Below are 20,536 nucleotides of genomic sequence, written 5' to 3'. Positions count from 1 at the left end.
GATAAGTAATAGGATCATACACAATGCAATGCAGCACATTTCCAGAAACTACTATACTGTAGTATAAATCTGAAGTCCCATAAGTAACACTCTACACTGAAAAATATCAGATTTACAAGAAGATCAAGTCGTGGAGTGACCACTAACACAGCTTCGTATTACCATCGTAGGATAGGATGTGTCCACTCTTGCCCTCGTAGATGACGTGTCCCTTGGCCAGATGTTCCCGGGCCTTCTCTGGGTTGCTCAGTTCCTCTGTGGCCAGCTTGGTGTTGGTGCCCTTCAGCAGGTCAGCCGCAGTGCTAGACCCAGACAGGGCTGGCGTGCCCTGGTCACACAGAAGAGAGGTAGAGAGAGAAAAGTAAAGATGGACAGAGAGAAATGGGTCAAATTAAAGGTCAGAAACCAGGAACAACTCAACTTTTTCATAATAATGTTTATTTTAAAATCGGCTCCAAAAATATTAGACTAATTCACAGCATACATCATAAGAAAACCTGTGATATTAGATGTCCATAGACAGCGTGGTGCTTGGATACACATAATGGCTTAGCAATGTTATTGTAACTGTAATACCTGTGTGATTGATCCTCTGGCTGGGTTGCCTCTGCTGATACCCCCATCCATTGGGCCTCCTAGAAGGAAGACAACAGACAGAGGTTGGTAGTATGTGTGGATATAGATGAGGGTTGTACAGTTGTTGGCATTATATTCCTGGTCAGAATCATTGAAGCCTAACTCCGATTTCCCCTCATTCTCCCGGAAGTTTGCACTCGTTGACTTCATCTCAAGGATTTAAAGTAATTGGTGTAAGATGGTACACTCTGGCTGCACTAATACATTGCTTTTAAATCTTGGTGGGGAGAATAGTAGAGCAATGGGCTGCAGCCTGAAAGAGGGAGACCGAGGTTTCCACACCCCAATGTCACCCCAGAGGTCAGTTGGAGAAGGTGTGAGGAGGACTTCTAGTGAAAGGAGGTGCTTTTTGAACTGGGGCTCGTGAGGTCTCTCTCCATCTCCCTCCCTCACCAGCATGCCACATTCTGTCAAGTCTGTGCAAACAGAGGGCAGGAGGGAGGGAAGGAGGGTGGAGGCCAGACTCCTCCACTTCACTCTTCTCGATCGCCTGCGATAAAGCTATTTTCTATCAATCTTGCAAACCTGGGTTCAAATAGTATGTCAAGTCTTTAGTCCCAGAAATGCAACCCCCACCCATCTGGCACTCTAGGCAGGCAAACATCGAGTATTTGAAAGATTTAAAATATGATTTGAACACAGGTGCGGTTTCTGGGTATTCACTGCGGGTAACAGCACTGTTTTGGTGAGAGTGTGAAAGGAGAAACACTTGGGAGGCAAGGACAGGCAGGATGACAGGCAGACACTTTTGTGAGATGGACAAATAGACACACACACCTCTGACTACCCCCTCATACTGCATCTGGGAAAGGAGGCCCTCCGACTGGCCACGCGGAGAACACTCCTCCTGCTTAATGTAGGACACTGGGGAGAGGGAGGGAGGGAACGAACAGGGAAGGCAAGTGAAGTGGGACTGTGACATCAGGTCTGAATGTGCTCAAACGTTGACAATATGCTTGTCTCTCTCTCATGCCAATCTAATAGCAGAGAGAGGACATTAGATGATGGACAGTATCCACACTTGCACACCACTTAGTATGAATAAATGTAGTATGCTAGTTTGGACAATGGAATGCAGATCGGGGTGCGTGTGTCATCCAGACTGGCTTGTCTTACCAGGTTTGGTGGGGTCCTGCTGCCTGGGCAAGCCCAGGGATATGGAGCCCACTGAGCTCTTTGCAACCTCTGGGCCACCGTAGACAGCATGGGATGTCAGGTACGTACCAGGAGTTCCCTGAAATGGCAGGAACAGACAGGTCAGAATCAGGTCAGGGTTGCAAAATTCCAGTTGGAGGATTCCCTCCCTGCTTGTTCTCTCCTGATTCTGGGAGTCCATCAACCAGGATTTCTGAAAACCTTAACTTTCGCAGAATTATACAGCAGAGAAATACAGGGAAAGTGCAATGTACACAAATAAAGGTGGAGCCAACGGATGTGTACTAAAGTTTGCTCTTTGGCATATTGGCTAGTAAACGTTACTAAATACAGAGTACTGTCTGCTACAAAGGCAAATAGCCTTATAGATTTCTTATTAAATAATTATCACAACAAATACTGTTAGAGTATACTGATGAGAAAGAGAGAAAATAAAATGTTTTATTATTTAACCAAATAGAACATACAAAACACTTTAGCCACACCTGCTCTGGGTGCCCACCACCTGTGTGGGCCTAACCAGGGGGCTGGCTGGATCTGAACCCTCACCTGAGGGATATGGGTATTACCTGGGAGATGGAGCCGCCCTGGATAAAGGAAGGCTTGTCTGTGGGTTTGGAGGTTGGAATGAGTGGAGGAGGAGATGGAATGTTGGCGGGTCGGCTGTGTCTGGAGAAAGTCACACGGACTCCATCAGGCAGACTCTGGACCACCTGGTTGGGAGCTGGCTGGAGCACTAGGAGAGGAAAAACAATAGAAGTTAGGGAGTGACACCATCAATCATATGATTATTTAGCATGAACCTTGTCTAGGATACGGTGAAGAAGGGAAAACACAAAAAGTGTGTCAGGAAAAGAAAATCCAGAGGCACTGAAAAGTTAAAGCATTTAACAGAAAATATATTTATGCCTATTATGGATATTCTCATAGAAAAATGATTGTACCATTTCCTGCCATTTCCACAGATCAGTCACTGTACATTATTGCAACTAAATTCAGGCTAAATTGTTTCTCATTCTCAGCCAATGCATCATTCACTACTCTTACTAACAGGCTCCACCAGCAGCCTATCTTCCATCTATGAGTGCATGGTGATAACATTGAGGCAGATTCCCCAGACTGAAGTAAACAGTGAAGTAAACACAGTACAGTGAGTCTGGTAGCTAGAGTTAAAAGTCTGAAGCCGACCTAAACCTGATGTAACCTCCCTGCCTTCTGTCTGTACATCTGTGGGAACAGCCTCAGGGAGCGAGATCTGGCTCGTCTGAGTTCTACCCTGTTAGTGAGTCACGGTGACCGGGAGTGACCTGCCTTGAGGAAACAACCCCGCTCCCTTCCTCCCGACAGTCTGCCCGCCCTCAGTGCCCCTGCACTTTACAAAATCAAACATTTAAATTTTATCCGGGAGAGTACCTACAGCAGGCACAGACGTCAGCATCCTGGCAGCTCACACAGAGATAAGGAAACAAGCTAGTCCATGACGGAATACTGTTAAAGCCTTACTGCAGCCAGGCTCTGTGTGTGTGTGTGTGTGTGTAAGTAATATTAACATGCATTCATGATAGGGACAGATAGTATTTTAAGGCCAGTTACAGTACAGATTAATCTACTCACAGAGAATCGGTAAAGAGAAGGGGGTGGGGGGGTGGAAAAAATAAGGCCAACTGTACTGTAAGAGCTTTAGCCAATGGAAAAAGAGTTGGCAACAGCACAAACAGTATGGGAACAGGCTAGCTAAACAGTAGAGCTGAGGCCACATGGGGGAGGACAGAGCAGAGGGCGGTTACCTGGAGGCACGCTGTAGCGGGAGGCGTTGGGGTCGTTGGGCTGAGGAGAGGCCTTGCTCATGTCCCTGGGAGAGAGCCTGTAGGGAGATCCAGGCCGACCAGACTGGGCCTCCTGCTCCAGAGCAATCTTCATATCATAAGGCATGTAGGGGAAGGGCTTACCTGAACACAACACAGAACAGAGACATATGAATGAAAACACAGCCACAAGATAAATGCCGCACACAAATAGATGAACAATCAGAAGATGAAACACAACCAGAGACGATTTTATTATACATTTCAATCAACAAAATAATAGGGTCTTGGCACAGATTGACAGATTTCCCAAACAAAAAAAGCCCATCAGCCTGCCTTACTGCTCTAACACGAACTGCGATTTCCAAGCATCTTCAAATATCGCATTGCGGGACTACCCAAAAACCTTTTTAGCTCTTAAAAAAGGTGATAAAAGCTTTGGGTGTCTAATCACGCACTTCCCCCCCTTCACACAAAATATACCATTCAGACTCTGAAACAGGGTAAGCCAATTGTGTCCTTTGTGGCTGAATGACTCTTCTACCCTTACAAATAGGACCCACTTCTCTGTCTGTCTGCCTGCCTGGGGGAACTAACTGTCCTGCTCTGACACGCTCAAGTCATGCTCCTTCAAAAGTCGACCACAGAATCCCTCTCTTCTCCCAGAGGCATTTCAGGAAAAACAAGCTTTCCCTATCAGAGCTTTTAGCTTTCATGTTCGCATTACGTGTAAAATGGGGTCAGCTAACATCTTGTTCTTGTTCTGGTTCAGCAGTCTGAACCGGCTCGCTCTCCTCATTCCTTTTTTGACGCTGAACGAAAGCGAATGGGACTGAAAAATGCATAGGCTATAAATAGGCTGCTGTTGGTTGAGAGGCTCAGGTAGGTAGGGGCTTGGAGGGGGGATACCAGTGTGTATGCGTGTGTGTCCTCTCTCTTACCCTCCCTGTCCAGTAAAGTGGGGCTGTGGGTAGTGAAGCGCGGGCAGTTGGGAGGTTGTCTGCTGTGCTCGGGGTCGGCCTGGTCCTGTCTCTGTTTATCCTCCGCGTGGGCCGACTCGTGCACCGCCTTGATCTGGTGCTGGAACATGGCAAAGCCACTGAGGGGGGCTCCCATGGGCATCCCGCCAGTGCTGAAAGGACCCACCTACAGGAGGAGGGTGAGGAGAAACACCCCTGTGAGGAAGACTGGAGGGGGACAAGCTCTGTACAAGTGAGCAGCTGAAGCATTGTCCTCTAACCCTGAAGTCCTTCTATCTACAATCTAGAAGTAGATGTTGATTGGACTTCAGAATGAGAAGAATAGTACTAACACCTGCCTTTAAACCAAGCCCGGAGAAAGGGTAAAGTACATTATTAGTTGAATAAAATGTAAAAAATGACAAACAGTTGTTAGATTGGATTGCTTTTGTGTTTGCACGCATATCTCTGCCCCATTGCTTAAACAGGCGATCCAGTTTGTCTGACTTCATCCCATAAGAAATAGAGAGACAGAAGCACCATAGAAGAAGCAATTAGAGGGAAAGAAAGGGACATCAGAAAACAATTTGACAGTGTCAGCACATTAGCATGATTGGACTACCGGTAGACAACAGATGGGCCCAAGTTCATTGATTTAGATCCCTGCAAACACATTGATCAACTGATTGATTTAACATTTCAATGGAAAAAGAAGAATCCATGAATTGAATTGATTGATTTACAGGTTGGTTGGAAAAGTGCGGGGGATGATGGACTCACTTGACGGGTAGGTTGGTCTAAACAAGACATGCTTTCACCCTGTTGCCTGCCTCCGTATGCCTGCCTCTCCGAATGGGCATATCTGATCATAGAAAAGTGTGGGTTGCTATAGTGACTGACCATGGGCGGGATGGCAGCGGCACCCTGCTGGAACTGCTGCATGTTGAGGTGGGCCTGCTTGGCCGTGGACATCAGCACTGAGCCGGGAGGGCTGAGCAGCGAAGGCTTGTCCATACTAGAAAAAATCCTGAGGACACAGGAGAGAGGGGGAAACAGGAGAAAGGGGGAGACCAGAGAAGAGAGAGATGGTGAGACACACGGATCAGAAAGAGTTGAGGTAATGATTACAGGAGTTAGGATAAAGGAGTCCTGTATGAAGGGATTCAAATACCACTAATAATATCAACCATTTACAACCTTAATATTTCATCCAAATAGCTTTGTTTTTAAAGTCTGAAACAAGAGTCCTTAATCCCCATGATGACCACCCTGACCCACCTCTGTCTCTCGGGCTCAGCGTCCACATCCTCATCTGCACTGCAGGTGGCGCTGGAGTCATTGTCTGAGTGGTGCCTCTCTCTCTGCTCCTCTCTCTCCCCATTGTCCCCCTTCTCCTTAGCCGAGTCAGGCTCCACCTTCACCTGTACCTCAGTACCCCCTGGCTTCATGTCCACCTCCTGGGGCTCACACTTGGGGTGCACCTGGCCCTCATAGGCCGCCCGGGCCCTCTCCCTGTCCTGATCCTCCTGAGAGTCAGGGTCTCTGGCCTCTCCCTCCGGGCTCTTCTCCAGCTTGACCCTCAGCTCCCCGTAGGACGGATCCTGGCCCTTTCTATCGCTGGCCTGGTCCTGATCAGACCGCTGGCTCTCTGACCCTCCAGCAATGTCTCCCCTCTGGGACTCTCCTCCGACCTTGGAGGGGTCTGCCTGGGACGGGGAAGGGGCACTCTCCGTGTCTGAGCTGTTCTCTCCACCTGTATGAATAAAAAAAAAATATGTTTTTTAAATTTATTTTTTTACATGTGTCAATGCCAAGATAAATCTCTGACACGGGTGTCAGGTGACAAAAGACAAAGCTTCAGTCCCCTTCCCCCAGCATTCCTGGCTATGCCCAACCAAGTAACCCTCTCCAATCTGCAGGCAGTTACACCAACTAACCAAGGCCTTGAGGACAGTTTGGGTTTCCTTGGGAGACAATGAGAGCTTCAGGAACAACAACACATAATATAGTGACCTCCTGTAGCGTAGACAGAACTTTACAACTATCTGGTAGACTGGAACCAGATAAGGCAATCTCTCAAACTGACATGACCCAAGCATTATGACATCCAGTGACTCAGTGACACGACTAAACATAACAGATAGCAACACCCCCACACACACACACCAACCAACCAGCCAACAAGCAACCCTTCCTCCACCTCCACCACCTGCCCACCCCAGCCCTACACCACCTGCCTTGGAGCATGTTGCATAGTTGGTCATCCCCCGGAGGGGCAGAGAGAGAGAGAGAGACTGCAAGGGTAGGGAAAGCCTCTCCTACCTCCCTGTCAGGTGAGGGGCTAAGCTCAATTAAACCACTTTGCTTTATCACAGACAAAACCTGGAGGGATATGGGCTCCACTCCAAACGAGAGAAAGAGGGAGAGGATGAGGGTTAGGGAAAGAAGGGAGCAGAAAGAGGGGGCGAGAGAGAGATGGCTAAGAGCTACAGTCAGTGAGTGATAGGTCTGTGATAAACCCGGGGAGAGAAGGCTCTCCTAAACAATGGAAGTCATGAGCACATTTACAGCCAGGACGAAATAGAAAGGTCCCACCACAGTTAATCTGGACTCACACTCATTAAACTATCACCATAATTGGCAGGACAATAAATGTGAATATTCAAAACAGGCTCTTTCTGCCCTGTTACGGCAGCCGATACAAGGGCACTTTAGGACTTTTAGGAGTGGAGAGAGTGAGTGAGAGATTGGCGTGGAGAGAGAGAGGAAGTGAAGAGAGGCAGAGGAGAGGGAGAAAGTGAGAAAGGGTGTTGGAAAGAGAGCAGAGAGTTGTGGAGAGATGGGGTGCAGGGAGAGGGGATATGAAGAGAGAGAGTGGGAGGCCCTGCAGATCAAAAGAGTGGAGCAACACACTTTCTTGACTCTTTAAAGCCAAAGAACAGTTACATAACCCAGGCCCAGCAGTCAGAATTAGTTCACATCTTTTATGTCTCGCTTTTCTCCCTCCTCCTTTTGATCCCTTTTTCTCTCTCATTAAAACTACAGACAGTAGCGAGAAAATACTGGGGCTCCTTTGCCATTAACTTAAAACGTAATTCTCACAAGACAGAAAGTTCAAGAGGCTCTTCCTGAAGTGGACTCACTGTTACAGATCTCTACACTCTTCCATAGAGAGACGCTTCTCTAACTCCATCTCTATTTCCCTTGCTCTTTCTCTCATTCACATTCACTACTGAATTGAACATTCTCTCAGATCAAATGTAAATCAAAACTAATTCTTAGCTATGATTGTGTGTATATTTGTGTTGTGCAGACAGTGTATCTGTGTCTGAATGCGAGGATTCACGTGTTTGTGAGTTTGGATAAACAGAGAAGGATGGTGTGAGTGACTCTGTTGTGTATGTTATTCTGGTGTGTGTGTGTCAATGTGTGTGTCATCTCTCTGACTGACCGTCACTATCCTCTGGGTTTTCATCGTCGTCAGCTGAGGCCATGCTCTCGCTCTGAGACGGGTCCCGATCACCCCGCGCCCGCCGGATGTCCTGAAGAAACACACAAGCGTTATACAACAGAGTACATTCACTTCACAGTTAGTTTGTAATACAGAAAATTAATTAAACATAGTTTAACATTTATAGATTAAAGATAGTGACAGACATACATTTTTAGATTAAAGATGGTGACAGACATACATGTTCTGATATAGAGATTACAGAAACCAAACCACTTCATATTGTACCTGAACACGGGTGTATTCATTAGGCACTAAACTGAAGAAGATTTACAGAAAAGGGGAGGGATTCCCTGGACTTGTCCTGACGACAAGATATGCTTATTTTTGCTTGCCATTGCAAATAGTTTAAAAACAACCCTGATATTTAATTGTGTTGAGTATTGCCGTACCTGCTTGTGTTGCTGGAGCAGGTTGTCCAGGTTGTGCCGTCTCTTGTAGTTGAAGTAGAAGTTCTTGCACTGAGCCTCGCTCTTGGTGCCCACCATCTTGGCAATGGCTGGCCAGTTACGCCCATGCTCCACAAGGCCTGGCAGAGGAGAGAAAAGAGACTGGGTTGGGATCTGAACCTATAACTGACCCAGATTTAGCCTAATCATTGAACATTAACCTACTACTGAGTGACACCGCCTCACCTGGTAAAACCATTAACTACTGATCTCTCTTGTTCACACGCCCAGTTGTACAGTCACCCCAATGATCCTTGCTGCCATGGCCTGGAATTTTGCCATACCTTGACCAGCACTAATCTAATCAAACAATCAGCTTTGATGAAGTCTTAATAAACTGTTTAAGACAGACAGACAGACTGCGCTTTCAGAGAGGTGCATTGGACTGGAAGAACGACAGCGGATTACCTTTGACATTCGGGTGTCTCTTCTCCCTCCCTCCCTCTTTCTCCACTGCACTGTTGAGCTAAAGGACACGGGCACTTTGACAAATCACCTCAGACTGGAGCCCAGTAGAGGACAAAGGCAAATTACAATACCATCTAAGTGAATGAGGAGACCGAGGACACTCTTGACAGAACATTTATTGAAACGTTTGGAGTCACTTGTATAGAGACTTCCATGTCGAAGTATCGGGTGAGGAGTACTTCAGGCTCTTTGACTGTAAAACAGTCTCATGATCTGGTTTGATATTTAGTAATAGTTCCTCACAGTCCCCTCAGGAATAAAAAAAAAACGACACTAGCCCATTGAGAAAATATACTGTATAATACACCTATAATACATGTATGCAACATTGGCATCATCCATCCACCCTAAAACACACCTGTTCACATCCCTTACTTAGTTTTACAGTAGTCATCGTAGAAAGTGTCTTTCAAAAAACTTAAGTTGTGTTGTTCACAAATGTGACTTGTTGCAGTTGGATTGATCCCTAGTACTCATCAAGTGGCCTACCACCACAACAGCAGTACAACACCAAGACCAAATCAGCCAACCCCCTCCTCACATGTCCAAACCCTGTAACAGCTTACATGAAGATGTAGCGGAAAAAACATTGAAGAAAACAAGTTAAGAATAAGAGGGGGAAGGCCCCTCTATGACCCATCCAGCAGTAAACTCAACATATACAAAGCTGAAAATGAAAAAAAAAGAAGCAGAACACCGTGCCAGAATCTAAAGACGTCATGTACACCATGTCTCCGTCAGGCAGCCCAATTAATAAAAGTGCTCCTAACAAATATACGTCAGCTTTTAAGAGCTCCCCCTCGGTCCCATGCTTCCCATCCGGAACAGTTTGTGCATATACTATGACAACATTTTGAGACGTTTTTGTTCCTTTTCATATTTGGCAAGGGTTTTTCTGACTGTTTATGCACACAAAATCTTTTCTCAAGGCAAGCCTAAGTTCGGTAGCCAAAGTCTACAACCCTTCGGTGATTAGTCAACAGTACGGATTAGTGTTTGTCATTGAACGAGAGACTAATCGTTTTCATGCAAAAAATTTAAAATAAAATAACTTGAGAAATACTTCCCCAAACATCTTAGATGTAAAATTGCTCGACTAACAGCTCCTTGGCAAAAAATGACAAACTTAACGACATATTTCTTGAGTCATCCTAGATTAATTCAGACTATGTTGAGGAAGTGTATATTGGCTACAGTGTCTGAAGAAGGGTACTATTGCCGTTTTTTTCAAGTTCTTCAAGCGAAGGTCTTTTAACCTAAGCTAGCATATGGAATTCTTTTAAGAAGGTCACCAAGGATCATTTAAGCGATTTTATTGAATTTTAAGACCCCTTGAAGTATAGAAAAGTTATTATTTGATGAAACATTGAATTTGACAAACACATTGAACAACAGATTCACCACATGGAACAACAGAAGTGCCTGTCCTGTATCTGAACGATATAAGAAAGATCAGAGATTTTAAATTATTTTTTAAATATTTTTTTTTATACATGTATTTAACCCCTTATTTTTGGCACTAAACCATCTCCATTATTATTCCTCCATTCATTTTTTAAAACTGGTACCTGGGGACCTTCAGAAGAGGCTTGTGGGCGTCCTTTCACCTTTCCACAGGGGCGTCATATTACTGTGTGGGCCAAACTGTTTGGACACTACAGACAGAAGATGGCAGATTAGCTGTACCGGCTTCAGAAGGCGCTTGTTGAGGTTATAGAGCAAAATGGAGAACACTATCATGAGTCTCACATCCATCCATATTTGTAGGCAAAACCGTTCAGACGATTTAGTGAGAAGAACAATTTTCGGGATGTCTCATGGTCTGACAAACACTGCTCCAGCTCTGCCACCTTTCATCCGCAGATGCGGAAGTGCGACATCGACAGATGCAGTGGATTGAGATGCATCCGATGCAAAAAAAAAGATCTCTAGCTTAAAATGTATGGATTTTTATGTATTTTTTTTAAAATGCTCATTAGATGTCTTTGGGGCCACGGAAATCAACTGTAGGGGGTTAAGGGAGTATGTGAGCATACTCATTCGGCTAAGCGCCAGCCGAACCATACAGAAGACTTAAGTCTCTCTCTCTCCACCACAGACTACACTGAGAAAGCTAGAGTACTGGCCTGGCTGGGAGGTAGCTATTGCCGATGGGGGTTGGGGTTATGGGTCAATCACGCATGGACGAGTGTGTGACGCAACTGGCAAAAGCTGAAACGCTGTGGACGCATTCAGTAACTGCATGAAATGAAGCACTCAAATCTCAAAAAGAGTTGTTTTAGATTAAAAAAGGGCTTCAATGTAGAGCAACTTCAAAATAAGTCCTGATCCAGAAGCCTGACTGTTTTTGTGAATAATATGATCTTTAGAAGAAGCCCAAACTGTCACGCTCTGTCACAGAGCACTGCAGTTAGATATCAGAAAAAATATCCTTGCTCAAACCACTGCGTCCTGCTTCCCCCTTAAAGTCTCCACCAGCCAGGGGAGTGTCTGAGAGTGAGAGCTTGTATGGGAGCAAATTATATATATATATATATAAATAAAAGAGAGAGATCAAAGGAGAGAGAGAGAGAGATCAAACGAGAGAGAGAGGGTTGAGAGTGAAAGAGTGCAAGGGAAGGAGAAAAACGGTAAATTAAGAAATAAAAACGAAACGCTACCTTTTTTGGCAACCTCCATCTCCTCCTCGGTCCAGCGAGAAGTCTCACCGGTTTCAATGTTCGCGGCGGCAGCAGTTCCTAGTGCTAAAGTCACAGAGAGAGAACAGAAAGCTCCATATTAGCCCACAGAGATAGTACAGTGTAGCTCGGTCCACTTCTCAGCAGTCTCCTGCTCACTGCTGCTAATCAAATAATCTGTTTACATTCAGAGGCTCGCTGCTGAGGCCTGCACCTCACACTCTCTCTTTCCCTCTCCCTTTCTCGTGTTCTCTTGCTCTTTCGCGATCTCCCTCACAACTAGAACGACCCCCTCCTCCTGTCCCTCCCTCTTTCCCTCACAAGGGGAGGGCCCCGTGTCAGCTGATCTGGCTCCAGACAGCGGAGAAGTAGAGAGACGCACCTCCCACCCTCCAACCTCTTTGGGAAACGGCCTTGGACAAAGACAAACAGACAGACGGAGAGAACATCCCGACAACAGAGACAGACAGACTGACTAAGTAACCACTCCTCTCACTGCCACTTATCTATTAACCACAAACACACGTCTCCCTCAGTATCAGCCTGTCCACACTGACCCCTACCTCCCCTTCACCCACAGCCAAATTCACAGAACAACACACTGAATAAGGGAGGATGGGCTGATGGAAGCTGGGGCTGAGAGGGAGAGTGAACCCTGGCCCACTACTCCATGGGACCCATAGAGATTGCGTAAACTTTTTCCACATTCTGTTGTGTTTGTTGCGTTACAGCTTGCATTTAAAATTGATTAAATTGAGATTTTGCGTCACTGGCCTACATACAATACCACATAATGTCAAAGTAGAATTATGTTTTTACACATTTTTACAAATTAATAAAAAAATGAAAAGCTGAAATGTCTTGAGTCAATAAGTATTCATCCCCTTTGTCATGGCAAGCCTAAAAAAAGTGGACTCACTGTGTGCAATAAGTGTTTAACATGATTTCTGAATGACTACCTCGTCTCTGTACCCCACACATACAATTCTTTAAGGCCCCTCAGTCGAGCAGTGAATTTCAAACACAGATTCAACCAAAGACCAGGGAGGTTTTCCAATTCCTCGCAAAGGGCATCTATTTGATAGAAGGGTAAAAATTCAAAAGCAGACTATGAATATCCCTTTGAGAATGGTGAAATGTTTAATTACACTTTGGATGGTGTATCAATACACCCAGTCACTACAAAGATACAGGCGTCCTTCCTAACTCAGTTGCCGGAGAGGAAGGAAACCGCTCAGGGATATCACGAGGCCAACGGTGACATTAAAACAGTTAGTTTTCTCCTATCACAGCCATTAAACTCTGAGGATGGATCAACAACATTGTAGTTACTCCACAATACTAACCTAATTGACAGGGTGAAAAAAAGGAATCCTGGACAGAACAAATATTCCTAAACATGCATCCTGTTTGCAATACGGCACTAAAGTAATACAGCAAAAAAAAATGGGGCCTTTTAGTCCTGAATACAGTCTTTTTGGATTTGCCCCAAATGTTACAACACATTACTGGGTACCACTCTCCATAATGTTCAAGCATAGTGGCGGCTGCATCGTGTAATGGGCATGCTTGTAATCGTTACGGGCTGGGGAGTCTTTCAGAAAAAAACGGAATTGTGCTAAGCATGGGCAAAATCCTAGAGGAAAACCTGGTTCAGTCTGCTTTACACCAGACACTTTACACCGGAATTCACCTTTCAGCAGGAAAAACACAAGACCAAATCTTCACTGGAGTTGCTAACCGAGAAGACTGTGAATGTAACTGTAACTTGGCCACTCAGGAACATTCTACTAGAAAATCTATGGCAAAATGGTTGTCTAGCAATGGTCAACTACCAATTGAAAATCATTTTGAAAATAATAAATGAGCAAATGTTGCACAATCCAGGTGTGGAAAGAGCTTAAAGACTTACCTAGACAGACTCACAGCTGTAATTTCTGCCAAAGGTGATTGTAACATGTATTGGCTCAGGGGATTGACACATATCTAATCAAGATAGTGTTTTCTTTTTCATAAATGTTTTACAAATGCTAGAATTTCTCTTCCACTTTGACATTCAAGTATTTTGTGTAGATTGTTGACAAAAAAATGACAATTAACTCCATTTTAATCCCACTTTGTAAAAACAAAATTTTGAAAAAGTTATGGGGTGTGAATACTTTCTGAAGGCACTGTTGCTGACATTTATAGGAGGTTTTTTTCTCTAGAGGAGATCCATGCCTAGACGGCTGCTAGCCAACGGTCTAGGGCCATACATAGTCTGTTAAATCTACTCAACGAAGGATAGCTGAATTACTACTTCTGTCCCATGGCACACTCAACTCACATGTTCGCCTAATCGAAACGCATTCCCCCGTTCCCCCAACATGCCTGTTAAGATCCAGGGAGGTGGTCAGGTCATTAATCTTGCCCTGCTCTTTGAAGAGATATGGCGAGACCGAAATGGCCGCCCATTCCATATATAATGATCTGCTTTTGATCCAGCCCATAGGGCTCTGGTCAATAGTAGAACATGACATAGGGAATAAGGGCCCATGGGGCTCTGGTCAATAGTAGAACACGACATAGGGAATAAGGGCCCATGGGGCTCTGGTCAATAGTAGAACACGACATAGGGAATAAGGGCCCATGGGGCTCTGGTCAATAGTAGAACACGACATAGGGAATAAGGGCCCATGGGGCTCTGGTCAATAGTAGAACACGACATAGGGAATAAGGGCCCATGGGGCTCTGGTCAATAGTAGAACACGACATAGGGAATAAGGGCCCATGGGGCTCTGGTCAATAGTAGAACACGACATAGGGAATAAGGGCCCATGGGGCTCTGGTCAATAGTAGAACACGACATAGGGAATAAGGGCCCATGGGGCTCTGGTCAATAGTAGAACACGACATAGGGAATAAGGGCCCATGGGGCTCTGGTCAATAGTAGAACACGACATAGGGAATAAGGGCCCATGGGGCTCTGGTCAATAGTAGAACACGACATAGGGAATAAGGGCCCATGGGGCTCTGGTCAATAGTAGAACACGACATAGAGAATAAGGGCCCATAGGGCTCTGGTCAAAAGTAGTGCACTGTAGAGAATAAGGGTGCCATTTCAGACACAGATATAGATTTATAAATACAGAGTGGGAGGCTAAAACAGACTGTCTGACATTCAGCACACATACATCATAAGAAGCTTTCAGAGCAGGACAAGGACTAGGCTGAGGTACAGCTGAGAGGAGCCATGTCAACGGGTCCATCCTAGACGCCACACTCTATTGTCATGGTGATGATGGCTAGGGTATAGGCTCGACTCAGACTGAGCCCCCTGGCTAGGTTACACAAGCGAGAGATCGGAGGCATTGTGTTGAGGAGCAAAAACAACAACAACCTGAACCTGGTATGTATTCAGCGAGATGAAATTGCAGATAGAAATGTAATGAATAGAGCTGATTCCTTATTCAACCAGACCACCTTAGTAGTTCTAAACAATAAAATATCTGAACAGACCCCAGTTTTAGACAGGCAAGAAAGTGCATATCCTATCAGGTGTGTGTGTAAAGGGTGGTGGTGTTTTTCTTGAAGCTCAGTGGCATGACATTTACATTTTAGTCATTTAGCACAGGGGTTCCCAAACGTTTTCACTCAGGCCCGTTATCCAGCATTGGGGAACATTCTGCGCACCCCCCCCCGTCTCTATTTCTATGGGCACAAGCACTGTTCATGACGAACTGTTCACACACCTCGTTGGTGGAGAGAATTTATCATGTTTAAAGCAAATTCTTGCAATTCTATATGTTGTACCACGTCTAATATGTATTCATGTGATATTTGAGTGACGAAAAAAAATGACAATATCTATGGGCAACAAAAAAAACTACAAAACATTTTTTTTAGCTGACATGAGCTAGTTGTTCTGGACATTTCTGACAAGTTAGAAATAGCTCTCTAACGTATGCAACAAACATGACAAGAAGAACTGATGATGCACTATCCAATTTAGAAATGTACACCTTGTGCATTCTACCGTGTGCGCCCACCGCCGACCCCTCGGCCCCCTTGGTAACTTGTGAGATTTGTTAATGACAGTTGCACTGTCATACTTTCAGAATTGTTTGGCGAGCTACGCATAGGAGGCCTGCGAGCTACTTGTAGCTGGCGATCGACCTGTTGGAGACGCCAAGTGCCACACACACATACTTGTTCATACCTCCATAGCCGAAGTTCAATACCTCGAGTGGACACAAGTAGAATTGTATTATCTACTCAATCCCTTGCCGCAAATACCACATAACCAGAAAAATAGTACACCACCCTGGTAAATGTAAATGTTTCTTCCTCCTTTAGCTGTTTGAGATGCACCTTTGTAAAAAAATATATAGAATTAGGGGATGGTAAAAAAAATGGGTAGAATGGCTGAGGTGCTTACCTCCTCTGTTAGGGTCCATGGGAGCTCCACCTGGTGCAGTTTTGGTGGGCTCTCTAACAGCCTTCTGTGTAGTAGGCTCAGCTTTGAGGGGCTGAGGAGACTCTGCAGGCAGGACAGGCTCAGGGGCGGAGGCCGGCGGTAGTGGCTCCTCGGTCGCCACAGAGGCAGCCTCATTGGCCATGGAGCGCGTGGTGATCCTTCCCTTGCGCCGGCCCTGGCTGTTGGCGGTCTTTCTGCCGCGTGGTGTGCTCTGCTCCTTTCCGTCCTCGTCTTCCCCACCGTCACACTTGTCTTTGTCTTTGCCGATGTCCCTGAATGAGATGGGGACAAAAGGTTTTACCTCACCATAGCATGGCTGGTAGCATAAAATCAATAACACATCATTAAAACTGTGGGTCAAGGGGATTCTGCAGTTTAAAAGCATGAATGACAGTACTGTTATACATTATTAGGCACATTTTGACATTAATTTGTTTTATATTCTACTCAACTCCTATCTAATGGACATTTTCAGAAACTGTACAAGCCTATTGTTTTGCACAGATGAATGCTTAGGAAAAAGCCATTTGCAGAGTCCCCATCAACTGGATTTAAAAGTCCATTTTCATTAGCAGGTTTGTTTTACAGGCACTTGCAACGAGGCTGCCTCTCATTTGGTGGTTGGTAAGGACACGAGTCATGACTAACTGCTGCCCACGGATCCAGCTGGGTAAACAGGCAGGAAGTCATCTGGCTAATGGCTTAGTGTTATGGGGCCAAGATGGCCGCCACGCTCTCCTCCACTCTCAGAGTCAGCTCTTTCTCAATTCGCCTTCCCTTTCAGCCTTTATCCATCTCAAAATTCATTGGAGAACTTCTGAGGGAAAACATGACACAAGTAATCGAGGAAAGACGAATTGAGAAAGGGCCAGAGAGTGCTCGTAAGCAAGAAGTAAACACAGGCCAGGTCAGAGGGAGGAGTACCTTCCTTCCTAGAAGAGCAGAGTCAGTCGACAAGGTCTGATTTCCATTTAGGCCTTGAGGGAGCATTTCAAATACCATTCTGCCTTTCTGCCTTGGTTTTATGGTTTTTCAAACTGCAGGATAGGCGGAACATTGAAAGCAGTCCGTCGGTGGGTGTTATGCTCAGCCTGGCCATCATGCCAGAGAAGGAGAGTGGTTCGCTCCCTCTCGCTCTCTCTCAGTGTCTCCATCTCTGGCTCCGTCCCGTCCCGCTCTGGTCTGATGTACATTACATCTAAGAGGGATGATGATCCCTCCAGAATTCCTGTTGCCTCAACTGAAAGCTACAATTTACTGGGAGGTACAGATTCTCCATCAAAGTGTCAGAGGGGGGTCAGGCCCGAGGCTGACTCTAGCTAGGACTCTAACAGCAGTACCTGTGGGAAACCTATGAGCAAGTGTATACGCACACACACACACACACAGCTATTCAAAATTCACCTGGAGTCCTCCTTTTCATCTTTCTCTTCCTCTTCCTTATTCTGCTCGTCCTCTTTTTTCTCCGACTTCTCCGATTTCTCCTCTTCGATTTTGTCGTCTGACTTGTCTTCTTGCGAGGGTCGTGTTATTTGCTATAAGAAAAGAAAAAAAGAGCAAAAGGATATACACATTTTAGCTAAATGTATTTTCAGTTGGTAAATATATACCTGCCAACTCGAGAGGATCTCCCTATATGATAACTCTGCTCAACTCTCATGATGTCACAGAGAGCACTCTAGTCTATGCAAAGTCATCATGATGACGTATAGCACCTCGAAGTTCAATCTGGGCCAGAAAGTTTACAACAAAACCTCAAGGCAGCCCATAGGTAATTCACGTCTAGTTTTGAAAAAAACTCCTATTTAGTGACTGACTGAGTGGGGCTAAAACAGCACGCCATGACCCACATCCCTTTTAAGGCAACAACAACACAATAATGGAGTGCTAGAATAATACCCTGTAGGAAAGGAAGGATTCAGAAGAAAAATAACAGGCACTGGCAACAAAATATCAAAGCAATACACTGACTGTCCTATAAAATCACAACAAAAGTCTTAGAGTGACCTAGACATGATATACCATGTCATGGCCTATTAATGCACTCTCCAGCCAAGGGACGCTACAAATCAAACAGCAGTTAAGTCCATCTGTCCATTCACCTACATTTACTGTTGCAGCAACTGCCCAGCCTACCACTGATGCTAAAAGTTCACTGTGAAAGACGCTAAAAGGTTCACTGTGAAAGAAGCAGGAGTGGTCTGCGGCTTAATTCTTCAGACTAAAAAGAGAGCAGACTGACTGCCCCACTAAGTGAACAACAGTACAATGTCATAATGTGATAACTCTAACTTCCCTATGGTTATTCCCCCGGCATCAGGGCAGTCCAATTTCCTCAAAGCTAGCTAACCAGATAAGAGAAGAAAGGGAACCAGACAGAGGGAAAGTGGAGTTTAACAGCCTGGTCATGCACCCAGTGTAGATAAGATTAAGTCTATGACCTCCTTTGATGATCTTCACATGGAGAGGGTGTCCACAGGATCATGATACACATACAAACATCATAAGTACAATCCAGGCCATTGTTCCGCCTGAAGTCAGCCTGTGTAGAAAATCAAAAGCCTCACATGACTAAATTAAGAAAATTACAGCGAAATAGATTGGGTGAGTGAGAGGGTGTCCTGGCCCTGAACCCATAACACGACCCGACTAAGCGAAAGCCGAGTTCATGTACTCAATCATATAAGTCATTACGATTTCCCATGATAACTAGTAATCACGTTAGCCTAAAATATGAATGCAGATACTGTACAAACCACACTTTTCTTTTGCAGACACCAAATCAATATAACTTTTGGCTACAAAAGTCAAAAATGCTGATGCACCAATGAGAAGGATCTTAAATGTTGTATTTATAAATACTATACCAAACATTAGGAACAGCATCCCAATAGTGAGTTGGGACTCAGTTTTCACAATTCCTGACATTTAATCCTAGTAAAAATCCCATTTTAGGTCAGTTAGGATCACCACTTTATTTTAAGAATGTGAAATGTCAGAATAATAGTAGAGAGAATGATTTATTTCAGCTTTTATTTATTTTATCACATTCCCAGTGGGTCAGAAGATTACATGCACTCAACTAGTATTTGGTAGCATTGCCTTTAAATTGTTTACCTTGGGTCAAACGTTTAGGGTAGCCTTCCACAAGCTTCCTACAATAAGTTGGGTGAATTGTGGCCCATTCCCCCTGACAGCGCTGGAGTCAGGTTTGTAGGCCTCCTTGCGCGATAATGCTTTTCAGTTCTGCCCACAAATTTTCTATAGGATTAAGGTCAGGGCTTTCTGATGGCCACTCCAATACCTTGACTTTGTTGTCCTTAAGCCATTATGCCACAACTTTCTAAGTATGCTTGGGGTCATTGTCCATTTGGAAGACCCATTTGCGACCAAGCTTTAACTTCCTGTCTTGAGGTGTTGATTCAATATATCCACATCATTATACTCTCTCATGATGCCATCTATTTTGTGAAGTGCACCAGTCCCTCCTGCAGAAGAGCACCCCCACAACATGATGCCGCCACCGCCGTGCTTCACAGTTGGGATGGTGTTCTTCGGCTTGCAAGTATCCCCCATTTTCCTCCAAACATAACAAAGGTCATTATGACCAAACAGTTCTATTTTTGTTTCATCAGACCAGAGGACATTTCTCCGAAAAGTACGATCTTTATCCCCATGTGCAGTTGCAAACCATAGTCTGGCTTTTTTATGGCGGTTTTGGAGCAGTGGCTTCTTCCTTGCTGAGCGGCCTTTCAGATTATGTCAATATAGGACTCGTTTTACTGTGGATATAGATACTCCTTTGCGGTTGTTCTGGGATTGATTTGCACTTTTCGCACCAAAGTACATTCATCTCTAGGAGACAGAATGCATCTCCTTCCCGAGCGGTAGGGCGACTGCGTGGTCCTATGGTGTTTATACTTGAGTACTATTGTTTGTACAGATGAACGTGGTACCTTCAGGTGTTTGGAAATTGCTCCCAATGATGACCCAGATTTCAGATTGATGAACCAGAATTCTTTTGATTTTCCCATGATGTCAAGCAAAGAGGCACTGTGTTTGAAGGTAGGCCATGAAATATATCCACAGGTACACCTCCAAATGACTCAAATTATGTCATTTAGGCTATCAGAAGCTTCTAAAACCATGACATCTTTTTGGGGAATTTCCAAGCAGTTTAAAAGGCACAGTCATTTTATTGTATGTAAACTTCTGACCCACTGGAATTGTGATACAGTGAATGATCAGTTAAATAATTTGTCTATAAACAATTGTTGGAAAAATTACTTGGGTCATGTACAAAGTAGATGCCCTAACTGACTTGCCAAAACTAAAGTTTGTTAACAAAAATGTGTGGAGTGGTTGAAAAACGAGTTTTATCGACTCCAACCTAAGTGTATGTAAACTACCGACTTCAAC

General features: G+C 44.8%; 1 protein-coding gene across 1 annotated transcript in view; it reads right to left on the bottom strand.

The window, feature by feature from the left end:
• The window catches only part of ncor1 (nuclear receptor corepressor 1), a 99,618-nt gene that overhangs the window by 19,892 nt on the left and 59,190 nt on the right, over nucleotides 1-20,536 (bottom strand). Inside the window, 14 exon segments of the mRNA XM_029627674.2 lie at nucleotides 163-328; nucleotides 577-635; nucleotides 1,414-1,500; nucleotides 1,753-1,870; nucleotides 2,361-2,527; nucleotides 3,579-3,740; nucleotides 4,538-4,742; nucleotides 5,336-5,582; nucleotides 5,834-6,308; nucleotides 8,007-8,097; nucleotides 8,459-8,595; nucleotides 11,644-11,727; nucleotides 16,079-16,389; nucleotides 17,522-17,652. Of these exon segments, the coding sequence (XP_029483534.2) occupies nucleotides 163-328; nucleotides 577-635; nucleotides 1,414-1,500; nucleotides 1,753-1,870; nucleotides 2,361-2,527; nucleotides 3,579-3,740; nucleotides 4,538-4,742; nucleotides 5,336-5,582; nucleotides 5,834-6,308; nucleotides 8,007-8,097; nucleotides 8,459-8,595; nucleotides 11,644-11,727; nucleotides 16,079-16,389; nucleotides 17,522-17,652 (2,440 nt within the window).

The sequence above is a fragment of the Oncorhynchus nerka genome, linkage group LG22 (assembly GCF_034236695.1).
Source record: "Oncorhynchus nerka isolate Pitt River linkage group LG22, Oner_Uvic_2.0, whole genome shotgun sequence".
Lineage (NCBI taxonomy): Eukaryota > Metazoa > Chordata > Actinopteri > Salmoniformes > Salmonidae > Oncorhynchus > Oncorhynchus nerka.
The sequence above is the reverse complement of the archived record's forward strand: the minus strand, read 5'-3'. Positions and strand labels throughout refer to the sequence as shown.